The 24,119-nt window shown below is 49.4% G+C and overlaps 1 protein-coding gene across 1 annotated transcript; it reads left to right on the top strand.

The window, feature by feature from the left end:
• Nucleotides 1–2,202: 2,202 nt before the first annotated feature.
• On the top strand, nt 2,203–12,386 carry LOC122383915 (nanos homolog 1-like). The gene is made up of 3 exons (XM_043370786.1): nt 2,203–2,471; nt 10,175–10,386; nt 11,694–12,386. The coding sequence occupies exons 1-3, from the start codon at nt 2,426–2,428 to the stop codon at nt 11,850–11,852; spliced, it is 417 nt and encodes a 138-aa protein (XP_043226721.1). The 5' UTR covers nt 2,203–2,425; the 3' UTR covers nt 11,853–12,386.
• Nucleotides 12,387–24,119: the final 11,733 nt, after the last annotated feature.

Here is a 24,119-nt window from a genome sequence, read left to right as displayed (position 1 = left end):
GAGATAGAAGGAGAGAGAGAGAGAGAGAGGAGAGAGAGAGAAGAGAGAGAGAGAGAGAGAGAGAGAGAGAGAGAGAGAGAGATAGAGAGAAGAGAGAGATAGGAGAGAGAGAGAGGAGAGAGTTAGAGAGAGAGAGAGAGAGAGAGAGAGAGAGAGAGAGAGAGAGAGAGAGAGAGAGAGAGAGAGAAGAGAGAGAGAGAGGAGAGAGGAGAGAGAGAGAGAGGAGAGAGAGGGAGAGAGAGAGAGAGAGAGAGAGAGAGAGAGAGGAGAGAGAAGAGGAGGAGAGGAGAGAGAAGAGAGACGAGAGAGAGGAGAGAGAGAGAGAGAGAGGAGAGAGAGAGGAGAGATGAGAGAGAGAGAGAGAGCGAGAGAGAGAGAGAGAGAGAAGCCATTATTCAATAACAAACAGATGAATATAAACAAATCAAGTAGGCAATTGGCGCAAAAGTGCAAAAGTTAAATCATGGCGCCGCTTGCTATTTACGAGAAGTACAGCGGATGACCGCCCCCCCCCCCCCCTAAGATCTCGAGAAGGGCAAGATAGCGACAAGCAGTAAACGGCATCGGATACGCACGGACAAGGTCTACAATTCTTACTAAGGTCATTTTGACGGTCAAAGGTCAAAACTCAAAGATGACGTCACAGGGGTCGAAAAAGTCAAAATGGCGGCGCTAGATATGGAGAGTTTTTTTTTTCGAATAACTTTCGAATTAGTCAAGATAGGAACAAACTAAGGGCATCATCGTGATCCTCTCGTTAATCCGCATCGAATGATATATATGTTGATCTCGAAAGGTCAAGGTCAAAGGTTGACCTCAGGTCACGTGACCTCGAGGTCATCATGTATATCATTCGATGCGTCTTGACGAGCTGAACACAATGAGACCATCCACGCGGCTGTATCTTATTCCTGTACGGAGTTATTGGCAAAAAAAACCGTTGGTGACATTTGATGACGTCACATGACCTTACAGCTGCCCAACAGCAAAACACACCTCAAGGTAGTGAAGGTTGATCGTATATGAAGTCATGTATGGTATATGGGGCCATTCCGACCCATTTTAGTGGTAAAAACAGGGAATTGATTTTTCCCCCATTGACTTATAATGGGGAGGTCGCGAAATTGACCTGACCTTAGGTTACCGACATCAAAATTCTGAGATTAACAAATTGTAGCTACCAATAACCTAATAACATCCTGTGACTTTCAAAGGCCTCCGACATCTACTGTAGCTCTGGCACGGTGACAAAGTTGCAAAAAAGTGACTTGGTTGGGTCATTCAAAGTGACCTGGTGACCTGACCTTAAAGGTTCAAACTTGCACACCATGTGTAAAATTGATGAGAGAATAGTCGTACCAAATTTCGCGGCGCTACGCGCCGCGGTTTTCCCCGCTATCCGCGAGAAACCTCAGGGGGGGGGGGGGCGGATATCCGCTCCCCCGTCGGTGCGCGTGTTAACGAAGTAGTTCTGGTGCCTTCGTAACATGTTACGAAGCTGCCAGATGCGTTTGACACATACTACGAATACCCGTCACGACTCCTACTGTTTGACCTGACCTGACCTGACCCGACCTGGTCTAAATGCTTAAAGACATCACCTGTGATCAAAACTAACACGATATTCGTGATCAGCACCCCGAAAAACCTCTAATCAGCCACACTTTCGACTTTCTAACAGGTCCCGATTTTCCCTTTGGGTCATTGACCTGACCTGGAAGGTCAACCAATGACCTAGGACCTTAAAATTGGGTATCATCGACTTCCTCTCGTGACAGGCAGCACGCTCGTTTTTTCCGCGAAGCTCTAGCTCAATCAGGGGCCAAACGGCAAGGGGGGTCCAACCGACCCCCCCCCCCCTACACATTAGAAGCTGGCAAACGCCGCACACATGCGAGGGTTAAATTGCAAAACTAGCCTTTATCATATAATGGCTGCACCAAAACATGCTTATTTGAGAGAGCTCACTGAGAACCACAATTTTGCAGATAGGTAGCATATCATTAGAAATATTCCGATGATTAGAAATAACCTTCCGATGATTGCGATTCGCTCGTTGGATACCAAATCTCAGTTGCCATTCAAACGTATTTTGAATAAGTTTGAATCAATGGCACTCTTGAAGACAGTGGCACCCCTTCGAAAACAACAACAATAGGCACGAGCCATGCCACGAGCGGAAGTGGTTAGCAACAGTCAGCCGTCCAGTCCAAGACGACCGCCGCGGACGCCGCTGATCACTGATTGGCTGGTGGCGGTCGTGACGTCAGCCACGCTCGGGGCTGAAGTCCCGTCGCCCGCAGGTTGGTGGCAGCCAGGAAGTGATCGAGAAAAATCAGTGCTCGACAACTGGCTGTGAGGTGGGCGGTTTGTGTGCTGTTCGTTTTAGTCGGTGTTTTCCAAGTGCTCGAAGTGGGTATTTAAAATGTGGCCCGATTTGATTGCCTACCGACCAGACGTCTTCTTTGACGGTAAGCTGGCGCCGCTGATGTTCCAGTTCGGCATTTGGAACACGACTGACGAGAGCATAATTGTTAGGCCGGTTTGCGAAGGATGCTGTACTCCATTTGGTATGAAATGTTCACAAGCGATTGCCAAGTAGCTTGTTTTATGTGTTTTCCAAAAGTGTCTATGTGCATGTGATGGATACTTAATTACTTAGCTAACGTCGGCTGGCAGTGTGCATGAGTCATTCAAAGAATGAATTGGAATGAATGAATGAATGAATGAATGAGTGACCAGTATCAACACGTTGTTACATTTTTAACGTTGAAATCTTACATTCATATATTGGAAATTAATACATTCTTTTTTTTTTTTTGGATACATGTAGGACATGGGTAGTAGGTAGCTACTTTGACTTGTCTTGATCAGTGCTGGTGGTGATAGTTTCGTTTTGGTATTAAAAAGGCAGAGAGCTTTTATTCCCTTCATGGACTTCAGTAGGAATCAGTCAACAGTAGGAATCAATCAAATCATTCAAGTCGGGAAGAATGTCAGAAAATGATCCTGATCCGGGAGCGTGGCACGTCATGTCATACCTTGTAGGGTTTTCGCAGACGTTTTTCATTTCAGCACTTGCAGACTGCAGTGATCGTCTTTGCCATGCCTACACTCTTCTTATTCAACGAGAGTAAAAACGTCAACCGTTCCACCCATGGGGTTAGATGAATGACACCCTCGTTTTGTGAAGGCTAAATTTGAGTGGCAAATCAAGACCAAACATTCCGTTCCCTCATTAAAAAAGTCATTTTACCTTCCCTGATCCCTGACAATTTTGTAACCCTGAATCGAAGGGCATTCGACTGTCATCTCTTCCTCAAGGCCAAAATGGCAATTCAACGCCCCATGTCAGACTCACCACCCAATATTGTGCTATTCCCTACCTTTAACCCGCGCCCCGTAGGGCTATCGGCGGACCATACCACCCGTAGAGGGGAGGCGTTTCGCTACCCCCTCCCCCTAAGATATCAGAAAGTTAACGGCCAATTCAAATTCTCAAAATTCAAACGGCTTTGGATAGTCCTACCACGGAACTACCTTGTGACCCGATTTCATTGACCTTGGTCCAACTGATGGCGTCACAGGTCAGGTCAAAGATCGAATTTTCACCGTTTACAGGCATTTCAAGAATTGTGTTGTAAAATCGAGTAAAAGGCATGTTATTGTAAATTATCGATGGGGGAATTGTCCGCAAAACACATATTTTGCTAATTGAGGTCGTTGATACCAGGTCAGGTCACAAAGGTTAGGTCACTGAGGGTCACAATACGAAAGTGTCGTATGATGCATGTTTTATGGTCCATCTTACATGGCAAATGAGATTATGTGGGTCAGGCAACCTTTGGGGCCAGTTAACCCGCGCCCCACTGGGGGGGGGGGGGGCTATTCATAGCCCCCTCCCGTTTTTCTGTAATAACTTCCAGACCGCTTAACGTATCAACGCCAAACTTTCAGTACCTTCGGCTGCATCAATTTGACACCTTGTGTCAAAATATGAACTTCGTAGCTACCATAGGTCGGCCGGAAATTACGTCAGAGTGACGTCATGTTTGGCCGATTTCGACGCAAAACATTGAACCACGGCAATCGTTTCCAATAGCTCAGTTTTTAAGCTAGATCCAATTTATTTGCATGAAAGGACTCAGAATAGACTGCGCTATCAAAGTGCCATCTCGGATTTTCGAAATGTTGAAAATGTCTAAAATTTTGTATCATAAAATTCAAAACTTATATTTTTATATTTTTCAAAAAGTTTTTACCTCTTCGAAGAAAATCGGAATATATGTGATACAACGCATGCTTATGACTAACTAGCAAGTTTTAGCTAAATATCTTAAAAAATGGCCAAGTTATACGCACTATTGCAAAAAATTCATAATTATTAATTTTTCAAAGCAATTTTTCAGTACGTATTTGACATCGTACACCAGTATAAATGGCACCATCGTGTTTCTGAGCTCAAACTGCATCCGATAGACATGTTTTTGTTGAAAAATTCTAACTTCAAAATTTGAACCTTTTTTTACCTGAAAGTGACCTTCACCTGACCTAAGCTAAATTCGACTCAAAATGAATGACGCAGACGACATCAAATTCGAAATATATGGCCTAAATGGACCATAAAACATGTTTCACGTGACCGGCGCATGATATAATATTTCCGTGACCTGTGATGACCTGACCCTGACCTGAAAATCAAAGTACAAGTTTGGTATCCTCAGAGTATCTAGAGCATCTGTTCACGAGTGTGTAAACCAAAAATGAGCCTGATCTGACTTGTAGGACGGCGGCCAGAGCCCAAAATGTGAACAAGCCAAAATGCTAATAATTTTTACTTTGACCTGACCTGTGACGTCATTGGTGACCTCGAGGTCAATGAAATTAGGTTTCTCTCGACAGTTTTTCCGGGGCTATCAGACGCCGTTTGAATTTTGACGATCGGGCCAGTAGTTTTGGAGTTAGGAGGAGGGCTATGAAGAGCCCCCCCACCCCCGTAGGGCGTGTTATACGCAGACCCCAGTGGGGCGCGGGTTAAGGTTATGTTCTGGTAAAGGTCAGGTCAAGGTCAAGCCAAATAAGGTCAAATTTAAAAGTTGATATTTTTGCATAAATTGGGTATCGTTTCCATGCAGCTCGTCACGAGGTCTAGTGGTGTTTGATTTGCGCTAATGGTCTAGAATTGCTAACAAATGAGCAAAAAATTTGACGTTATCAATTTTGAATAGTGTTCTCGCTATAACTTGGCCAAAAAAAGAAGCATCAAACTCAAATTTGGTATGTGGTGAATGTGGGAGTGACTCTCATTTATATTCCGTTTTTCTCGAAATTTGAAAAAAAAAAACTTTTTTAACTGTTTTATCTATTTTTTATTTTTAGGGGTTAAAACCCAAAAAAATTCACAGATCTGAGATTACAGTTTTGTAGCCCCGTTAATTCGACACCTTTTATGTCTTGATCATTTTCTGTATCTTCAGAGCTGTAAGCCTGACAGCTCTTCCCGTGAACCTTTTTTTTTTTTGTTCGAAAATGGCAGAACATGACGTCCTTCTTACGTCATTTGCGGCGAACCTATTATAGCCTATGGACAATTTTTATCATAATGTGTAAAATTGTTGCCCGGAGGGGTCCTGAAAGTTTGGTGACGATATCTGCAGTCGTTTAGGAGATATTGACTGAAAAGGACGGGGGGGCGTTTCGCCCCCCCCCCCCCCTCTTACGGGGCGCGGGTTAAGTCATGATTGTCTCATGGACTATGGCATGGATGTAAAGGATCATGAAATGTACAGTGGCCATTGGCCTTTGATGATGTCGCTTTGTTAACCCACGACCCGTTGGGCCAAAAGGCCCCCCGTGTTTTTTTTTTTTTGCAGATAACTTAGAAACAACTGCGAATTTCGACTTGAAGCCTTCAGTAGGTAACTCTCCGGACATCAATTTTACACAACTCCTGGAACAATTATGTCCCAGTTCATCTCAGGTCACGAGTTATAGAGGTCAAACGGAGGTCATGTTCGACGATTTTTCATCGAAAAAGTTGTTCACTGAGAAAAATCGCAGAAAATCAAGGTTTAAACTTAGCGACTTAAAAATTGGACCGTAGGTATAAAAAGGCATGACAAACAAAATGGTTATCTTTAAATTTCCAAAAATTTAAAAAAAATCCTTAGATCTAGAGATTTTCGAACTCAAAATTTAGATTTACTAGGATATTTTTAAAATTGGAGGAAATTTCTAGAAAATGGGAATATTTGTCAGAGAAACCCTTACGGGTCTTACACAAGCCAAAAATTAACAAAATATCTCTAAAACTGCCAGAGATATAGCCGTTTGAATGACTGAAAAGGTAGCGACTGTTCTTATGAGTTTTTGGGTATTTGTGCTTGAACTCAGTGAGGAATAGTAGGTATTAATGATACCTACGTATCAACCTCTTCCTGACTGAATATGATCCTTTACGTGAGTAAAGTCTCTTTTACGTAAAAACCTGTTTTTCGTTGTAAACCAGTACAATGTGACCCTATTTGACCTTTCTGTGACGTCATAGGTCCAAGAAAATGGTCAAGGAGGTGTCTGTGGTTGCATATATATGACCTGTCTTCATAAAGACTCGAATATTCACAATTTAACATGCCTTTCCTTACGATTCACGGAAGTGTTTTCTGATTGGTCGAGGCTGACCTCTGTTATGACGTCCTAGGTCATCATCCACTCAGGTGACTATCCATATGCCAAATCTATCATATACAATATACATCATATCCAAAGTCATTTTGGAAACTTATATTTCATTTTTATGACCGACTTCTCGACTCGTCATTGTAAATTGGACTGATTTCACATTTTTGACCTCCCTGTGACGTCACAGGTCAATTATCAAAGTTATCGATATCTTATCTTGTACATCTCGATGAGTTCTTTCGATTGCCGTTTGAATTTTTCCGATCCGGCTATTGGTTCCGGAGATACGACGGGGGCCCTTTGTCGCCCCCCCCTCACCCTAGACGTGTAACCTGCCATACCTCAACGGGGCGCGGGTTAACTTAATAACTTTCTGGGGCACTTAAGGAGGCTTTGGCGAGAGAGTGTATGACAAGTTTACTCCATATAATCGCAATTCCGGCCTGACATGGCCTCGAGAAATAGGTCACAGGTCAAAAGTCATTAAGATCAGGGTCATGAAATTGTTATGGTGTGTAAAGAATTTTTAACTCGAGGCTGCGGGAAGTTTTGTGACAATCGGCCGCTTTTTACGCAAGCCTTTCGTGAAAAGCCGAGTGGAGGGGTCCAGCCGTTTGAGTGCGAGGGTTAAATATACACATCTATATTTATGTGGAAAAGGGTCGGTCGAATCCCTCCGCATGGTCGCTTGGCCCTGATTGAGCTAGAGCTCTTTGTAAAGAAACGAACCGATGACGTCCTTCAAGGTCCGAGTTTATTAGCTGACCTTCCAGGTCAGGTCAGTAATCGGAAGCTTGAAAAAATTAGGATCTGCTTGACTTTCTTGGAAAGAGTTTATGTATTTTGGAATCCTGATTTCGGATATTGCAATCGTTTGCACGATAGTATTTGTGCGGCTGTGGTAGGTTTGGTCAGGTCAGGTCGACCGTTAAACGTCTTTAAGGTTATTGTTACACTGTTACAGCATCTACCACCACTGGCAGCTGCGCTGCGTGCTGCAGGCGTTCAAAGATCTACAGATAAAGATGTTTATTGTTTAAAAATACTCGATCTTAAAATTGGTTACCAGTCGCTGCATCTCGCAACGGCGCTTGCCCTTTTCTCCGTGTGACTCAGTTAGGGGCGAAAGCGGCAGTGCGGCCAAATTGGTGATGTTGCGGGGAAAGTCACCCCCCCCCCCCCCAATGAAAAGTATAATGACATCCTCAGAAATTTTAAAATTACATCATCACGACGTTTTTGCTGTGAAAGCATACCTAGTGTAGGAATACAGATTAAAAATGTTCCAATGTACGATTCGCACAGTCATACTCGTGCTGTCGCGCTTGCAATGTTGTTTTTTTACATCTTTAATGACAATATTTGGAGTTTTTTTTTTTACTTTCCACCAGAGCTTGACGTCAGGTATAGTTTTTCCACATTACTTGTAAAAACTGCACCTAAAATGAGGCTGAAGACGATTTTTTTAGATAGGGACATCTTCATACGACTTTTTTATACGTCCTCCCCCTAACGCTAAACCAATTTGGCCACACTGAAAGCGGCGAGGTCCCACCCCTCCCCTCGGCTGTGGCGTATGCAGAAAACCGACAGGGCCGGCGATCGTAAAGGCTGTTTTTCGTTCGACACCATTCCGCTCGTCACAGTGTACTACTTGCCTGCGTGTGTGTGTGCGTTTGTTTTTAGCAGGTACCCGTTGCCGGACATTTCTTGCTGATGCCAGGTCATACTGGGTCACGGAGCCTGACATGTCGTGACGGGAGGATGCAGGGTTTTGTAAACCAGTGTGGCCACTGCTGCAGTGGTCAGGCCCATCGCCGTGACCACAGCCCCACACAGCCACTAACCACCCCGCCGGCCCCCTCCCGGCACCGGTCCTCGAACACTACGCCCGGCAGCTGACCTTTACCTGACCTCTGACCCTGTTCCGTGCCGCCGGGCGCTCCAAACCAGTTCTAGCCTCTACCCCGGGTCCTCAGCTGAGACCATAGGTACTATGCCGAGTGAGGGGCAGCTCGTGCTTGGCAAACGGGGCCGGCGCACAGTAGGCGATCGGGCATGTAGATTGTAGAGTGCATAGCCAAGCGAAACCCATCGATGTTCATAACTTGCATGCTTTCCATGCTGGGACTCGTATATTTCAGACCAGCAGTCTCTAATATCTGTTGAACGATTGCAGTATTATGGCGCATCATAAAAGTCACTCTGACCTTCTAATCGTTTATTTATCCTTATGTATGACAGGTATAGCAAGACATATCGAATTTCTCATCACGAACTACAATTTGGCCTTAACTCGCGGCCCACACTGGGGTCTGCGTATAACACGTCCTACGGGGGGATTCATAGCCCCCCCCCCCTCCTACCTCCGAAACTACTGTGCCGATCGTCAAAATTTAAACCGCGGCGTCTGATAGCCCCGGAAACCTGTCGAGCGAAACCTAATTTCATTGACCTCGAAGTCACCGATGACGTCACAGGTCAGGTCAAAGTAAAAATTATCAATGTTTGGCTTGTTCACAATTTGGGTTCTGGCCGCCGGCTTACAAGTCAGAACAAGCTCATTTTTGGTTTACACACTCGTGAACAGATAATTTAGATACTCTAAGGGTACCAAACTTGTACTTTGATTTTCAGTTCAGGGTCAGGTCATCACAGGTCACGGAAAGCTTATATCATGCATCGGTCACGTGACACATGTTTTATAATCCGTTTAGGCCATAAATTTCGGATTCGATGTCGTTTATGTCATTCGAGGTCATGTTGAGTTGAATTTAGCTTATAGCTCAGGCCGAAATCGCGAAATGCGTCGAAATCGGAATCGAAATCGAAATCGGCCGAACATGACGTCACTCTGACGTCAATTCCGGTCAACCTATGGTAGCTACGAAGTTCAAATTTTGACACAAGGTGTCAAGTTGATGCATCCAAAGGTACTGAAAGTTTGACGTCGATACGTCAAGCGGTTTAGAAGTTATTGCAGAAAATTGGGAGGGGCTATGAATAGCCCCCCCCCCCCCAGTGGGGCGCGGGTTAAGCCGATTTGAAAATTTGACCTAAGGTCAAGGTGACCTGACCGGAAAAGGCCATGTTCCATACCAGCGATCCGCATCGTCGACCCGAATACATTCAAGTGGTTGCTTTGGCTCTAAGTGTCTACCAAAAGTTATTGCCGAAAAACTGCTATTTAGATTTACATTTCATGACCTAAGACGACCTCGTGTCTAAGACATGGGTACACCATATTTTAGCACTGTGCAGATGTTTACTTACGACGTCGGCAAGAATTTGTTTGGGACTTTGACACGCATATCCGTAAAAATTTAGGCATTGGAATTCAAAATTATATCCCGAAAGGTAATTTCGGGGGCGAAGACGGTTAACCTAAATCGTTTCAGTTAATTGCGACTTTTAAAAATAAATCTCAGTCAGCCAATCTTTTGAAAGCCGTGGCTGTGGCTGTGACGCCTGTCTCGGCTGGCGCTCGTTTCAGACTCGGACGACGTGGAGGCGATTCTGGCCGAGTTTCGGGAGAACGGCCGCGACACCGAGTACCGTCCCGAGGCGGAGCTGTTGAGCGCGCGCCTCCTCACCCGGCCGCTGCTCGAGGCCAGGCGCAAGAGCAAGAAGAGTCTGCCCGACCTCTGCGTGTTCTGCAAGAACAACGGCGAGACGGCGCAGTTCTACTCCAACCACATCCTCAAGGTGAGTCGCCGGCAGCGGGCAGAGCAGAGCTTTGTCGACTGAGGCCCGCCGCAGCTGTTACATAAGACAGTGCCATTGACCAGTCAGGGCAGGGTTCAGACGGTGTTGACAGCCCGTATGTACGTGCGGATTGCATGCTGTAAGAGATGTGTGGGGTCGTATCGTGACGGTAATTTCATCAGCACGGGGCTGGAATTTCATCAGGCTTCTGAGCTCGTGTCAAATATGGTACCTTGGAGCATCCTGCTGTCGCCGGGTGAGTACTCCAGTGGCGCGTAAAAAGAAAGAAACGAAACATAGGAATGTCGCTCGTTAGTGGCAATTTAACATTAGCATAAAACATTTCATAAATTAACACGCAACGCATGGAAGATTGACGGGCTAACATTCCGATGGTTTCAATGATTCACGATATTCATTTGCAGTATTCGTCGCATTTGCTGTTCCATGAAGTTTTTCTTTCTTTAGTATATGCTCCACAATAGCCAGCTTTCTGAATTTCTTCCGATATCAATTGTCGATGTCAGTACTTCAAGCCTTGGTACTGGGAGCTATCCATCTGTTTGTTAGTGTTAGGACTACAGAGCCCTTGAAACACGATGTTTTACTTAATTCATTCAAAAACAAGCGTCATGAAGTCTATTGGAATCTCACTAGGCAATTTAAGCACCTGTCTCACCTTTGAAAACTTAAAATATACTTAAAGAAAGATCAGGGTTACCAGATGATCCAATATGTTGCTAAAACAGTTTGATGCCATTGCTTTTATATGATCGTGTGCATACCATGCAACCTAGTTATTACGTTGGTAAAGGTACGAGCCCCTCCTGCATTCTGTAGCCTTCACCGAACGCCCACCTAAATAAACGACAAAATAGCTCGAAATCACGGCAGCACGGTTGCCGTATTTCTGGGAACATGCGGTACTCCGCTGCTTGTTGACTTTGATGACAGCCAGCCACACCCTGCCGGTCGGGCCTGCGGACATCAAAGGCGGGCCGCTGTAACGTAAACAGTAGCGGTCAGCTTCGGCATGTCCAGACGGCCGGGGCGACATTTTCGCAATATCGCGCCGCGCCGGCCGAACGCATGATCCGATGGAATGCCGCGGTCCTGTCGGCCTTTTCGTGCACGCCTCTGTGCCGTCGGTGCACGGACTGCACGGCGAGCCGCTCCGCCGCCACTCGGTCCGCCGCGGGGCACAGAGGACACCTGGGCCGTGTGTGACGAGTGCAGCCGTCAGGCGCAGCTGCAGCTGCCGAGCCGGCCGTGTTTCTGACCCGACATGTCTGTGTCTCTGCCGCCAGGACCAGCGGGGCATCGTGCGGTGTCCCGTGCTGCGCGCCTACACGTGCCCCACGTGCGGCGCGCGCGGCGACAACGCGCACACCATCAAGTACTGCCCGCAGAGGCCCGTCTGCAAGCCGGTGCTGCCGCGCATGATCCGCAAGACGGTCCACTACTGACTGCCGACGCCGGCGCCCCGGGCGGTGTCGAGTGGAACTGGGTGTTCGCCTGTGCGAGCGACGCACCATTACTGTTGTCACCGTGGGATGTCTATTGGGGCCGTATCATCGACGGAATGAGAAGGGACAGTGAGCGATATCCACGTGTCTTTCCATGTTTTATGTTAATTCTTAAATAATGTAAGATAAAAATACCATAGCACCACGGGTGGTAATGGTGCATTTGTCTAACATTGTTCATGAATTAATCCGTCAAAGATTACATGTTTTATGTTTAGTGCTTGTGTGTGCGTGTGATATCATATGTGATGCACCAAGTGAGTGCGCGCGTCTTAAGAGGATCGTTTTTGTTTTATTGTATGCATTGGGATGTCGTATTGGGAAGGTAACCGTTTTACAGAAATATCTACAGCGGCCAAGTGCGAATCATACATTGGCGACTTGTTTTGTTTTATTGTCATGCCTCATATTTATATGTGATTCGCTCATCTGTTAGCGGTACGAAATTCGTCCAATAAATTATTTTGAAAGAAATATTTGGTGATAAATGGCTGTGGCACAGTGTAGGAAAATATAGCATCAACTGAGTAAATCTGGTAAGTCGGTGACCCTTTGACCTTTGTACGTGGATACGCTGCGGATACGCTTTGTACGCTGCGGAGGGATTCAGGAATGTATCGCAATCGTACCCTTAAGATATCTCAGCCGGGTGTGAAAACACGAAACTATGTGAACTGAGCTGAAATCTGACGACATATATCCGGCTGGCCAAACATGTGGGAAGGCGCCGCCCGGAAGCGCCAGCCCCGAGCCATGCCTTGCATACCCCGCCCGTGTCCCGAGAGTTCTCAGCTGACGAAAGTTCGCCAAGCCGCCGAAACTCTGTAGATGATGACATGTTTTCTGCTGAAGCCGTGACCGGGCTGGCGGGTGGAAGGTGGGGCTCGCGGCGGACCGAAATGGCACCATCGCGTGCCGCCGGCCCCTGACGGTAGAGCCCGTCACGGAGCTGCTGGCCGGCTGTTCTCGGCTGCAGCGACAGCGACGCGGTCGGCCGATCCCATCCTCACGTGATGGGCGCCGAGTCCGTCCTTTCCGCGCCGGCCTGGTCCGCCCTTCCCTCGTGGACTCTGGGCTGGTCCGGTAAATCCCAACCCGCTCTATTGGCATCGGGGATCTATGTAGCCCCCCCCCCCCCGCCACCACGGCGTCATTAGCGCTGCTGGGCTGATTAAGCGTCGTCCTGCAAAGAGCCATACACATTGCTGGGCTTTACGTCCGATCATGTCGTGCCTTATCGGCGTGGTGTCCGGCTCGTTTCCGTACACGTGTAAAAATACATACCTACCTATTCTAGCTAGAACTTCGCAACAGTTCGGCCCCACGCTTTGCAGCAGCTTGTCCCTCCAACTGCGCATGGGCATACTTCTCTTGTGAATCGACCCACCATGAGCAGTTCTTTCAGTAGTGGGCAGCATTTCACCGCCGGAAAAGCCCGTTATAGACTGTGATCTTCGTTTCTTTTTTTCACGGCCGCTTGCGTACCTATACTCGTATGTGGGGAGGGTCGTTCGGGCCCCCCAACTGTTCAGTCCGTGATCGAGCTGGAGCTTAGGGGAGAAATGAGCGTGTTGCCCATAGCGAGAGGAAGCCGACCGGCTACCCAACTTTAAGGTTCTTTGTCATTGGTTGGCTTTCCAGGTCAGGCCAATGACCCAAAAGTAGGGAAAAACGGGACCTGCCAGAACATTTTAGAGAATCTACCATGTTTTTTTTTCGGGGTGCTGATTTCCAAGTCTAGTATTTGCTTTGATCAACGATGACTTATTCACGCATTTGGGAAGGTAGGGCCATGTCGAGTCAAGTCAACCGAAAGTCCGCCGGCAATCCATAATACCTGTGTAAACCTTCACTGACAGGTTCGCAGCATGTTGGATATGCGCCAAAACACATCAAATGAATGCCAAATCCGAAATCAGCTCAAAAAACTACTCTGAAATGTAAATCTCTAAAAAGTTCCCTAAGGTCACTCAAGGTCAATGACCTGACCCTGGCGTTCAAGTGACCTTAGTACCCGCCATAATGCATGGAAAAAGCTTCATTTCACATGTTCACACGTTTCTAATCACAAAAAAAGTCTGGAAACGCACGGATACCTAATGTGTGTCGACATGCGCCAAGTCGTAATTCCGGTCTAAGGTATCGGGTACCAGGTCACAGGTCACACATAGATAATTTGTGTCAGACGGCATTTTCGACGATGTAGGATACAATTTTTGAAAATTTGTTCTTTAACCCGCGCCCTGCTGGGGTGGGGTGGGGGTGGGGGTATTTCAACACCCCCGTTGTGGTTTTTCGCAAATATTTCAAAAACGGCGGAGCTCCGCGCCTCCGTTTTTGGTACACCTTATCATACATCAATTCTACACATGTTTTGAAATTTTCAGACCAAGGTCATTCAAGTTCAGGTCATCAGGTCACTTGAAGTGACCTCACCTCATCAAAAGTTTAAATGTCTGTCATAGCTACACCAAATAACCGCTCGCTTTGAAACTTTCAGCGATTGCTAAGAGCAATAACATGTACAAAATTCATATCTCAGAATTATGATATCGATGACCTAAGGTCAGGTCAATTTTGCGACTTCCCCATTACCTATAAGTCAATGGGAGAAAATTGAAATGCGCCTCTTTCAGTGGCGGATCCAAGGGGGGGGGGGGGTCACATGGGTCATGGCCCCCCCTTGAGGCCCGGGGGCCCAAAGACCTGCCAGGGGCACCACCGGCCTATCAGGGGTATCACAGTCCTGACAGGGGCACCACAGGACCGCCAGGGGCACCACAGGCCTAGCAGGGACACCACGGGCCTGGTGCCCCTGGGCCCTGACAGGACTGTAACGCCCCTGACAAGCCTGAAGTGTCCCCGGCAGGCACGTGGTGCCCCTGACAGGCCTGAGGCGCCCCTGCAAGGCCGGTGGTGCCCCTGGCAGGCCTGTGGTGTCCATGGCAGGCCTGTGGTGCCCTTGCTAGGCCTCTGGTGCCCCTGGCAGGCTTGTAATGCCCCTGGAAAGACTGTGATGCCCCTGGGCCCTGACAAGCCTGAGGTGCCCCTGACAGGCCAGTGGTGCCCTTGCTAGGCCTCCGGTGCCCCTGGCAGGCCTATGGTGCCCCTGACAGGCTTGCGGTGCCCTTGGAAGGACTGTGGTGTCCCTGGGCCCTGACAAGCCTGAGGTGCCCCTGACAGGCCCGTGGTGCTGTTAGGCCTGTGGTGCCCCTGGCAGGCCTCTGGTGCCCTTGCTAGGCCGCTGGTGCCCCTGGCAGACCTCTGGTGCCCTTGCTAGGCCGCTGGTACCCCTGCGCCCGGAGAGGACTGGTGCTCCTGAAAAGTCTGAAGTGCCCCTCGGCAGGTCCGTGGTGCCCCTGACAGGCCCAAGGTGCCCCTGTCCCTGCGAGGCCGGTGGTGCCCCTGGCAGACCTCTGGTGCCCCTGGCAGGTCTGTGGTGCCCCTGGCAGATCTGTGGCGCCCCTGGCAGACCTGTGTTGACTGGTGCCCCTGCTAGGTCGCTGGTGCCCCTCACAGACCTGTGGTGCCCCTGGGCCTTGACAAGCCTGAGATGCCTGGCTACGACAGGCTCGTGGTGCCCCTGATATTTATTTATTTATTTATTTATTTCACGTCGTGAGGCATTCCATCATACAATGGCTATTCATAGCCTCGAGTCAAGAAGGTACAGTCGGTGCAGGTGCAATAGGTGGGTACATAAAAACACACATGCATGCATACGAGTGAGTGAACGGCGTCAGATATAATATAAAATAACGTCAGCGAGTCTGATCAGCCGTCATTCTGACTCCTCAGAAGCCTCTCACGCAGCTCTTTCTTAAAAAGAGAGTGCTGCATATCACGCATCGCTGGTGGGAGTCTATTGAATGCTGTCACGTGAGAGTATAAAAACCTCCGCCTCCCAGACTCTGATAAAATCTGGGGCGTCACGAGATGGTCTGACTGTCGCGTGGATCGGCGGGTGACATCCTGTCGAGTGATGAGACCACTCGAGAGTGCCTCTGGCTCGGATGTGCGCAGGATCTTGTTTAGCAGCGTCAAGCCATGGTACAGATACAAGTTATCAGCGGTAAACCATTCCAGCTGTCGCAACACGTCGCTAATGTGGTCGAATTTCCTCCGGCCGGAGATAACACGCGCACAGAAGTTGAGGACTCGCTGAAGGCGGCCAAGCTGAGTCTTGTTCGCAGACCCATACACGGTAATACAGTAGCGTATCAGCGAGACAACGAGTCCCTCGACCAGTCGGACCATGCAGGACTGTGGCAGGCAGTGCCGGCTGTGAGCGAGGCCACACAGTGTACCGGTGCAGCGGCGTACAACGTCATCAATGTGGGCCGAGAACGTCAGGCTCTGATCAAACACGACACCCAGGTTCCGCACAGTGGGGGAGCCGGCGACAGTGGCGCCCATGAAACTGATGTTGACAGGTGGAAGCCGCTTAATGTTTTGCCTGGATCCGGTTAAGATGAGCTGAGTTTTTTCTGCGTTAACTTTCAAACCATTTTTGCTGAACCAATGACCTAGTTTAACAAGAACGTTCTCCATAATGACTACTAAGGAGCCAATGTCGCCGGGCCCCCCAGTGACCAGAACCTGAGTGTCATCGGCGTATTGCACAATATCCGCGTCGTTGTCAGCGTAAAGAGGCAAGTCATTTGCATACACGGAGTACAACAGTGGCCCAAGCGCTGACCCCTGGTAGGTACCGATGGCATTGGGGAGCGGTCGAGAGGTGCACCGAGAGCCGACGGACATCTGCACACAGACCTGCTGGTAGTGGTCGCTTAAATAGCTCTCGAACCACCGTGTGTCAACGCCGTATAAACACAACTTGTTCAGCAGACGGTCATGCGGAATAACATCGAAACACTTTGACAGGTCGAGTAATGAGATAAGAGCAACTTTGCCATGATCCATCGCGGTAAAAACTGAGTCGGTGACGGTAAGAAGCGCGGTATCTGTACTATGGTTCGGCCTAAAACCATGCTGACTAGAAGAAAACAGGTGATGTGATGAGAAGTAGTAAAAAAGCTGTTCGTACACAACACGTTCGGTGATCTTGGCGATAGTCGGTAAAATAGAAATCGGTCGGTAGTTTGAAATGTCGGTAGATTTAGTCGATTTCTGAATCGGATGTACGAGCGTCAGTTTCCAAGCGCGAGGAACATGATGTGACACGAGGCTCGAGTTGACAATGTGCGTTAAAATATGGCACAGCGACGGCAGACACTGTTTTATAAAATGCACGCAAAGTCCGTCAGCACCGCACACCTTACTGCTCCGCATTCTCCCCACCACTCGGCGCAGGTCGTCCGGGCATATCGGGGTGACCTGGAAAGCCCCAGTGGAGACGCGCGGCAGGCGGGTCGGCAGCTCCGGGCCGGCCGCTGTCACCTGTCGAGCGGTCCTCGGGCCCACCTCCACAAAGAACCGGTTTAGTTCGTCGGCGTCGGCGGCGGGGGTGGATCTGTCGCTCCGCTTCGGAGCCACTATGGGCTGCACGCTGCGCCACAAACCGCTCGGCCCAGCCCGGTCCACGCGCCGCTCCAGCTCCTCGCGCGTGTCGCGCCGTATCGCCGACCGGACCTGGCGGTTCAGCTGCTTGTAGGTGTCGATGTGACCGTCTCGGAGTGCAGCCCGCCGCTGTGCCATGAGCTCCTTGGTGGCATCAGTGACTGGCGGGGCGACCGGGTTCCGCACCCTGACACGTCTCTCCGGGAGCAGTATGTCCAGAATGGGTCGTGTCACTGCGAGTAGGTAGTCCCACTGCTCCTCCGGGCTGTCACTCGCATACACTGGAGTCCAGTCCACCTCCGTCAGCTGGCGATTGGCCTCGTCCGCGTCAAACCTGGACCAGCACCTGGTGGCAATGGTGCAGGGCTGTGGCCTCTGGTCCGACACGGACAGCAACACTCGCGACCAGTTATGGGGACTGTAATCACAGTGGACAACACCGGCCCGGTCGACGCTCTGGTTGGTGATTATGACGTCGATGATGGAGCCAGACGCGCGGAACGTCGGCTCGGTGGTGTGCTGCTGCAGGGAGTAGCCGCGCAGCAGCTGCCGGAACTGCTCCGCCGCCGCGCTGTCCGTCTTCATATTGATGTTTATGTCCCCGGCGATCACAATTGGACCACTGTGCCGAGTGAGAATGTACTGGAGCTGCTGCTCCAGCTCCGCCAGGTCGGCTGTCACTCTGGCCTGGGTCTGGATCGGTGGCCGATATACCGCGCACACCATGACACGGGCCGGGCCGGCACGGACCTGGACCCAGAGGGTCTCCAGCCGTGTACCGGCAACAGGCGGGTCAGGTGTTTCCACGGTGGTTGCCTCCAGCGGAGCTCTAATCGCCGTGGCAACTCCACCGTAGCCCTTGCCATCGGGACGGTCACGCCGGCACACTTGGTAGCCGGGGATCGGAATCAGCCTGTTGTGTGTCGCAGGCTTCATCCAAGTCTCATTCAGAATTACCAGGTCATATCCGTGCTCGGCAATGTCATGCCTCAGTGACAGGAGCTTCGGTTTCAGTGACTGTATGTTGAGCTGGCCGATGTATAGCTGGCCGGGTCGGGCGCGAGCTCTCCAGAGCCGCCCTCCCCGCGCCCCGCGCCTCCTGCTCCGCACCCCTCGCCGGGTGCGCCCGCGCGTGCCGCCGTCGGCCACAGTCGCCGCCGGGATGGGACAGTCCATACCCCAGGGGCATGTGACCTCGGCGCGGTCAGTGACACGGCGAAGAGGCCGGGCCGGTCGGGCTGCGGAGAGCTGTCCGCGCAGTCGGGCGTCGGCCGGCCGCGCCGAGCCGGCCGGGGCGGCACAGCGTCCAGCCCGGCTGTAGGGCGGCGCGGGGGCCGGGGCAGCAGCGAGCACCAGCAGTCGAACCGCAGCCAGCAGTGCCAAACAGCGAAGCAGCTCACAGTGCATAGTGATTGCAGTGCAATAGCGTCGCGGCACGGCCGACGAGACCTCAGTGAAAGCGCACGTGAATCTCCGTCTCGTCACGCGCTCCTCATCACACGGTCGGCGTCGGCGTCACACGGCGCCACACACAAGCACTGCTCACAGGCCGTCCTCGGGTAGGTAATATCAGGTCACGTCCAGACTGATCGCCGTCACTCACTGTGTCCAATCACTCGCACACGCACGCAAGGAAAGGTTTCACACTCGCTCAGAGTACCGGCAGTCACAGGGTCTGTCACCTCCGGCACAGTGGGGCAGGACGAGCCCCGCGCGCGTCCGGCCGCTGGCGCCGCGCAGCGAGAACTGATAGACCAGTGGTGCCCTTGCTAGGCCTGTAGTGCCCCTGGCAGGCCTCTGGTGCCCCTGCTACCCCTGCGCCCGGAGAGGACTATGGTGCCCCTGAAAAGCCTGAAGTGCCTCTCGACAGGCCCGTGGTGCCCCTGGGCCCTGACAGGCCCAAGTTACCCCTGCGAGGTCGGTGGTGCTCCTGGCAGGCCTCTGGTGCCCCTGGCAGGTCTGTGGTGCCCCTGGCAGGCCTGTGTTGACTGGTGCCCCTGCTAGGCCGCTGGTGCCCCTCACAGGCCTGCGGTGCCCCTGGAAGGACTGTGGTGCCCCTGCCCCTAGGGGTGCTCATGGGCCCAACAGGCCCGTTGTGCCCCTGGCAGGCCTGTCGTGTATACTTGCTAGACCTGTGGTGCCCCTGCTTCCTGGCGGGCCTGTGGTGCCCCTGGCGGGCCTGTGGCGCCCCTACAAGGCCGTAGGTGCCCCTGACAGGTTTGTGGTGTCCCTGGAAGGACTTTGGTGCCCCTGACAAGCCTGAAGTGTCAAGGACAGACCCTTTAGACGCCAGGGTCAAGTTCGTCGGACTGACAACGATTTGCTTACCTGATAACGTTCCTGGTAAGTACACACTACTCAGCGTCCACAACATATATACACATAGCACATTCATGTAGGTATACTTGCTTACAATTGGTAAATGTGGTTGTGGCTAAGAGTTAAGATACTGACTAAAAATAAAAAATAAAAATAAAAAACTGAAAATGGGGGCACCACCAAAATGAAGTGGACGAAATCCGTTAAGTTTTTAATTTTGGGTATAGGTAGGGGCACCACTTCGATTCATGACCCTCCCCTTGGAGTTTTCCTGGATCCGCCCCTGGCCTCTTTTGGATGAAAGACATTATAAACACTCCCAAACACTGAATAACAAGTGGTTTAGACACACTGAACATGAAAATGGTGTCCGTGACCCCTAATTATGCCCCTGAGGTCATCTCAGGTCACGAATGGTATCTAACAGTTTTTTTGCAAATAACTTTTGATAGAGGCATGCTAGAGCGATGAAAACAGGGCTGCGGAGTCGGAGTCGGAGTCGGAGTCGGAGTCGGTCGGAGTCGGCAGTTGTGACCGGAGTCGGAGTCGGAGTCGGAGTCGATTTTAGAAACCCGAGCCGGAGTCGGAGTCGGAGTCACCGAAAATCTGTCGACTCCGCAGCCCTGCTAGGTCTGCGGAGTCGGAGTCGGGAGTTGGAGTCGGTCGGAGTCGACAATTCTGCCCGGAGTCGGAGTCGGAGTCGGAGCTGGTTTTTGAAAGCCGGAGTCGGAGTCGGAGTCGCCGAAAATCCATCGACTCCGCAGCCCTGGATGAAAACGCCTTAGATGTGTTCAGCTCAACGATACGGATCGACTGATATGCAACATGACCCTTTCCGGTCAGGCCATGACCTTGACCTGAGGTCAAATTTTCAAGTTGACCTTTCAAGGTCAAGTTATAGTTTATTCGATGCGTCTTGACGAGAGGAACACGATGCCGGTAAAAGTAAGCTCCTACAAGGCTTGGGTCAAAAGTTATTGCAGGAAAAACTGTTCGAAAAATCTATTTTTGCAGTTTTTGCCCCCTGCAGGCAAAACCGTTAATGTTAGGTCAAATCTGAGAGAACTACTCAGAAAGGGCGTTAATAGGGCTATCGAATGCGTTTTCCGCAGCGCTGTAGCTCTATTGGTTCCCGAGTTATGCGTTGGCTTCTTGGAAATTGTCGACACTCCACCTGGAAATCGGCGAAATTTTGTCTTCAATGACCTCTGGTGACCTGACCTTTGACCGGACCAAAAAATTGACCGAAGTGATTTCGTCATTATTTTTGATGCTCTTTCGAACGCCGTCTTCCGCGTATCGCTACGTGGCCCAGGAGACGAGTTAGAAGGCGGGGTGTTCAAACACCCCCCCCCCCCCCAGCGGGGCGTGGAAATCCAGGACCCACGGTTCGTCGGAAGGTCATCTCAGGCTCAAAAGAAACGATGTATACCATTCGAAAGCTTACGGTGAGCTGAATCCAAAAATGTATTTTTTATCAAAATCGATCGATGGCCTTTTTTGAAAATTGCGTTTTTCTAAAAACTTAATAATCTTTTATTCAACGGGCTGTCCCGAACATTCTTGAAAACATAAACATGTATTTTTGAGTTCCAGTGAAAGCTGAACGCCAAAAGAACAATATTTAGCGATGCAATATTTCCAAACATTAATATGCGTCTCTCACAGCCGAAAATAAGGCGCAATCACACAGCTCAGTGTCACGATGGACCAAAGTCAGCCACACAGAAGCGTGAAATGACCCTTATCGACTCGCAGACCCGGCGCTCTCGGCCCGCCTGACCGGCCACGGAAAGAACGTTCGGCTCTCGTTCTACTAAACAAATGTCAAAGTTGTCAGTTTAACTGTCCACATCGCTATTAAAGCTATTCAGGATACCCGTGAAGAAAATTCATTGTTCTGTCATCTTCGCATCATGCATTAATTTGCATCTGTTCATGTCTACTTTGCTCAATTGAGCTTGGTATCATGCCCATATAAGGAAAATTGACCGCGCTGAAATGTCAGAGGCTGCACCGGCCTCAGCTCGGGTGGAGTGGGGGTAGCGCCCGGCGGGGCAGGGTAACCTTTGACCGGTCGCACGGCCGAACAGCTGTCACCAGTACAGCCTCTGACAGTGAAACCCCGCTCACTTCCCCTGCGCGGGCACTGATCGCAGCTGGATGGAACAAAACATGTATAAGAAAAATGTAAATTAAAGCATGTTGTAAATCAAGCAGAACAATGAATTTTCTTCACAGGTATCCTGAGTAACTTTAATAGCGATGTGGACAGTTAAAGTGGCAAATATTACATTTGTTTAGTAGAACGAGAGCCGAACGTTCTTTCCGTGGCCGGTCAGGCGGGCCGAGAGCGACGGGTCTGCGAGTCGATAAGGGTCATTTCACGCTTCTGTGTGGCTGACTTTGGTCCATCGTGACACTGAGATGTGTGATTGCGCCTTATTGTCGGCTGTGGGAGACGCATATTAATGTTTGGAAATATTGCTTCGCTAAATATTGTTCTTTTGGCGTTCAGCTTTCACTGGAACTCAAAAGTACATGTTTATGTTTTCAAGAATGTCCGGGACAGCCCGTTGAATAAAAGATTATTAAGTTTTTAGAAAAACGCAATTTTCAAAAAAGGCCATCGATCGATTTTGATAAAAAATACATTTTTGGATTCAGCTCACTGTCAGATTTCGAATGGTATATACCGTTTCTTTTGAGCCTGAGATGACCTTCCGACGAACCGTGGACCCCCAGCCGGTCGCGGGTTAACGCTATTGGTCTAACTTCTAAGACTCACATTTTCGTCTAGATTAAAAAAATGACTGGATCAATATGTGTTGCAATCTGGCCAAAATCCGCGGCAATGGCGTCACGAAATCGTTTTGCTAAGTTCGGAAACAATTTCGAAGACAATGTGAAATTGATATATAAAAAGGTGTTTAGATTTTCAGCAGTCGCAGCGTTACGTGCAAAGTTACTACGAATATCTGGCAGGGGCGTTAACCCGCGCCCCGCTGGGCTATTCAGCCATACGCGCCCTGCTGGGGGGGGGCAGATTCTGCCCCCCCCCTGTCTAACTTCCAAACCGATGGTCGTAGAAAGACGGGGAAAACGGCAATCGAAAGCTCTCAACAAGGCGGATCTTTAGAGCCCAAATTTTTTTGCTTAACTAGGTCAGAGGTCAGGTCAAGGTCAGGTCAAGGGTACAACATGCAAGTTTCTACAGTATCGGCCTTGCACCGTAGTTGCCGAAGAATGGACTGAGACTGATTGCCCAAAACGTGTTCTTAGACTACCAAGACAATATTCGTTGCATACAATGTCATTCAAAGTTCAAGGTCAAGGTCAGGTCAGGTCAGGTCAGGTCACCAAAAACAAAATATGGAAAAGGGCATGTGCGACACATGTTTTATGGGTCATTTTACGCATAAAATTCAATAGGCACACTCAATAAGTGATATGGACCACCTCTGGATGAATTTGAGGTCGAGGTCAGGTCAAGGTCAGGTCAAGTGAGGTCAAATTTTGAAGTTGGTTTTTAAGGCCTAAAAAGGTGTCTATCTGATACAGTTTTTCACGGCGAATCTAATGGTGCTATTTTTGTTTCCGTACGAGGTCTAGAACTTCCAAAAAAATCATTTTTCAAATTTTTTGTGTGTCATGACGTCATAAAATTTTGAATAACTCCCACATTTTTGAACCGATTCTTCTAAAAATTGGTATGTAGGTGCACATAGACCACTTCTCTGACATATATTCCGGTTTTTTTCGATACACTCAAAATTTTGGATTTTATAATTATTTTTCCAAAAAAGTCAGTTTTTTGAGAAAAAAAATTGGGCCAAAATCCAAAATTTTCAAAAACCGAGATATCCATTTGATAGACAAAGTAGAATCACGTATAATCTTTTTTGTTACGTCTTGATTCCTTTAAAAATGAAGATGTTAGCGGCGTTTGAAATTTTGCCGTTTTTTAGGCGAAAATGGCGAACATGACGTCACTAAAACGTCAATTTCTCAACAAATTTCCGACGGATTTCGCTCAAATTTTCAGGGAGCGTGTCAAATTGATGTATGATAAGGTACTGAAAGTTTGGCGTCGCTGGCGTAACGCGTTTAGAAGTTATTGGCGAAAAACGGGAGGGGGGCAGATTCTGCCCCCCCCCCCAGCGGGGCGCGGGTTAAATGTCACCCCCCCCCCCCTCAGACAATGGTGGGTCGACGCTTTCTATAGAAAATATGCGCTTTGGGTCAGCGGTGAGCGGGTGACGTATAGGTACTTTTTGGTAACCATGATGACATTACCAGAATCCGACTATTGACCCGGGTCGACGGGTCTTTCTCGACATGATGCAATCGCGCTCCGTTCCGGTACGA

The sequence above is a fragment of the Amphibalanus amphitrite genome, unplaced genomic scaffold, assembly GCF_019059575.1.
Source record: "Amphibalanus amphitrite isolate SeventyFive unplaced genomic scaffold, NRLGWU_Aamphi_draft 000176F_arrow, whole genome shotgun sequence".
Taxonomy (NCBI): domain Eukaryota; kingdom Metazoa; phylum Arthropoda; class Thecostraca; order Balanomorpha; family Balanidae; genus Amphibalanus; species Amphibalanus amphitrite.
This window is presented reverse-complemented; position numbering and strand designations above follow the sequence as displayed.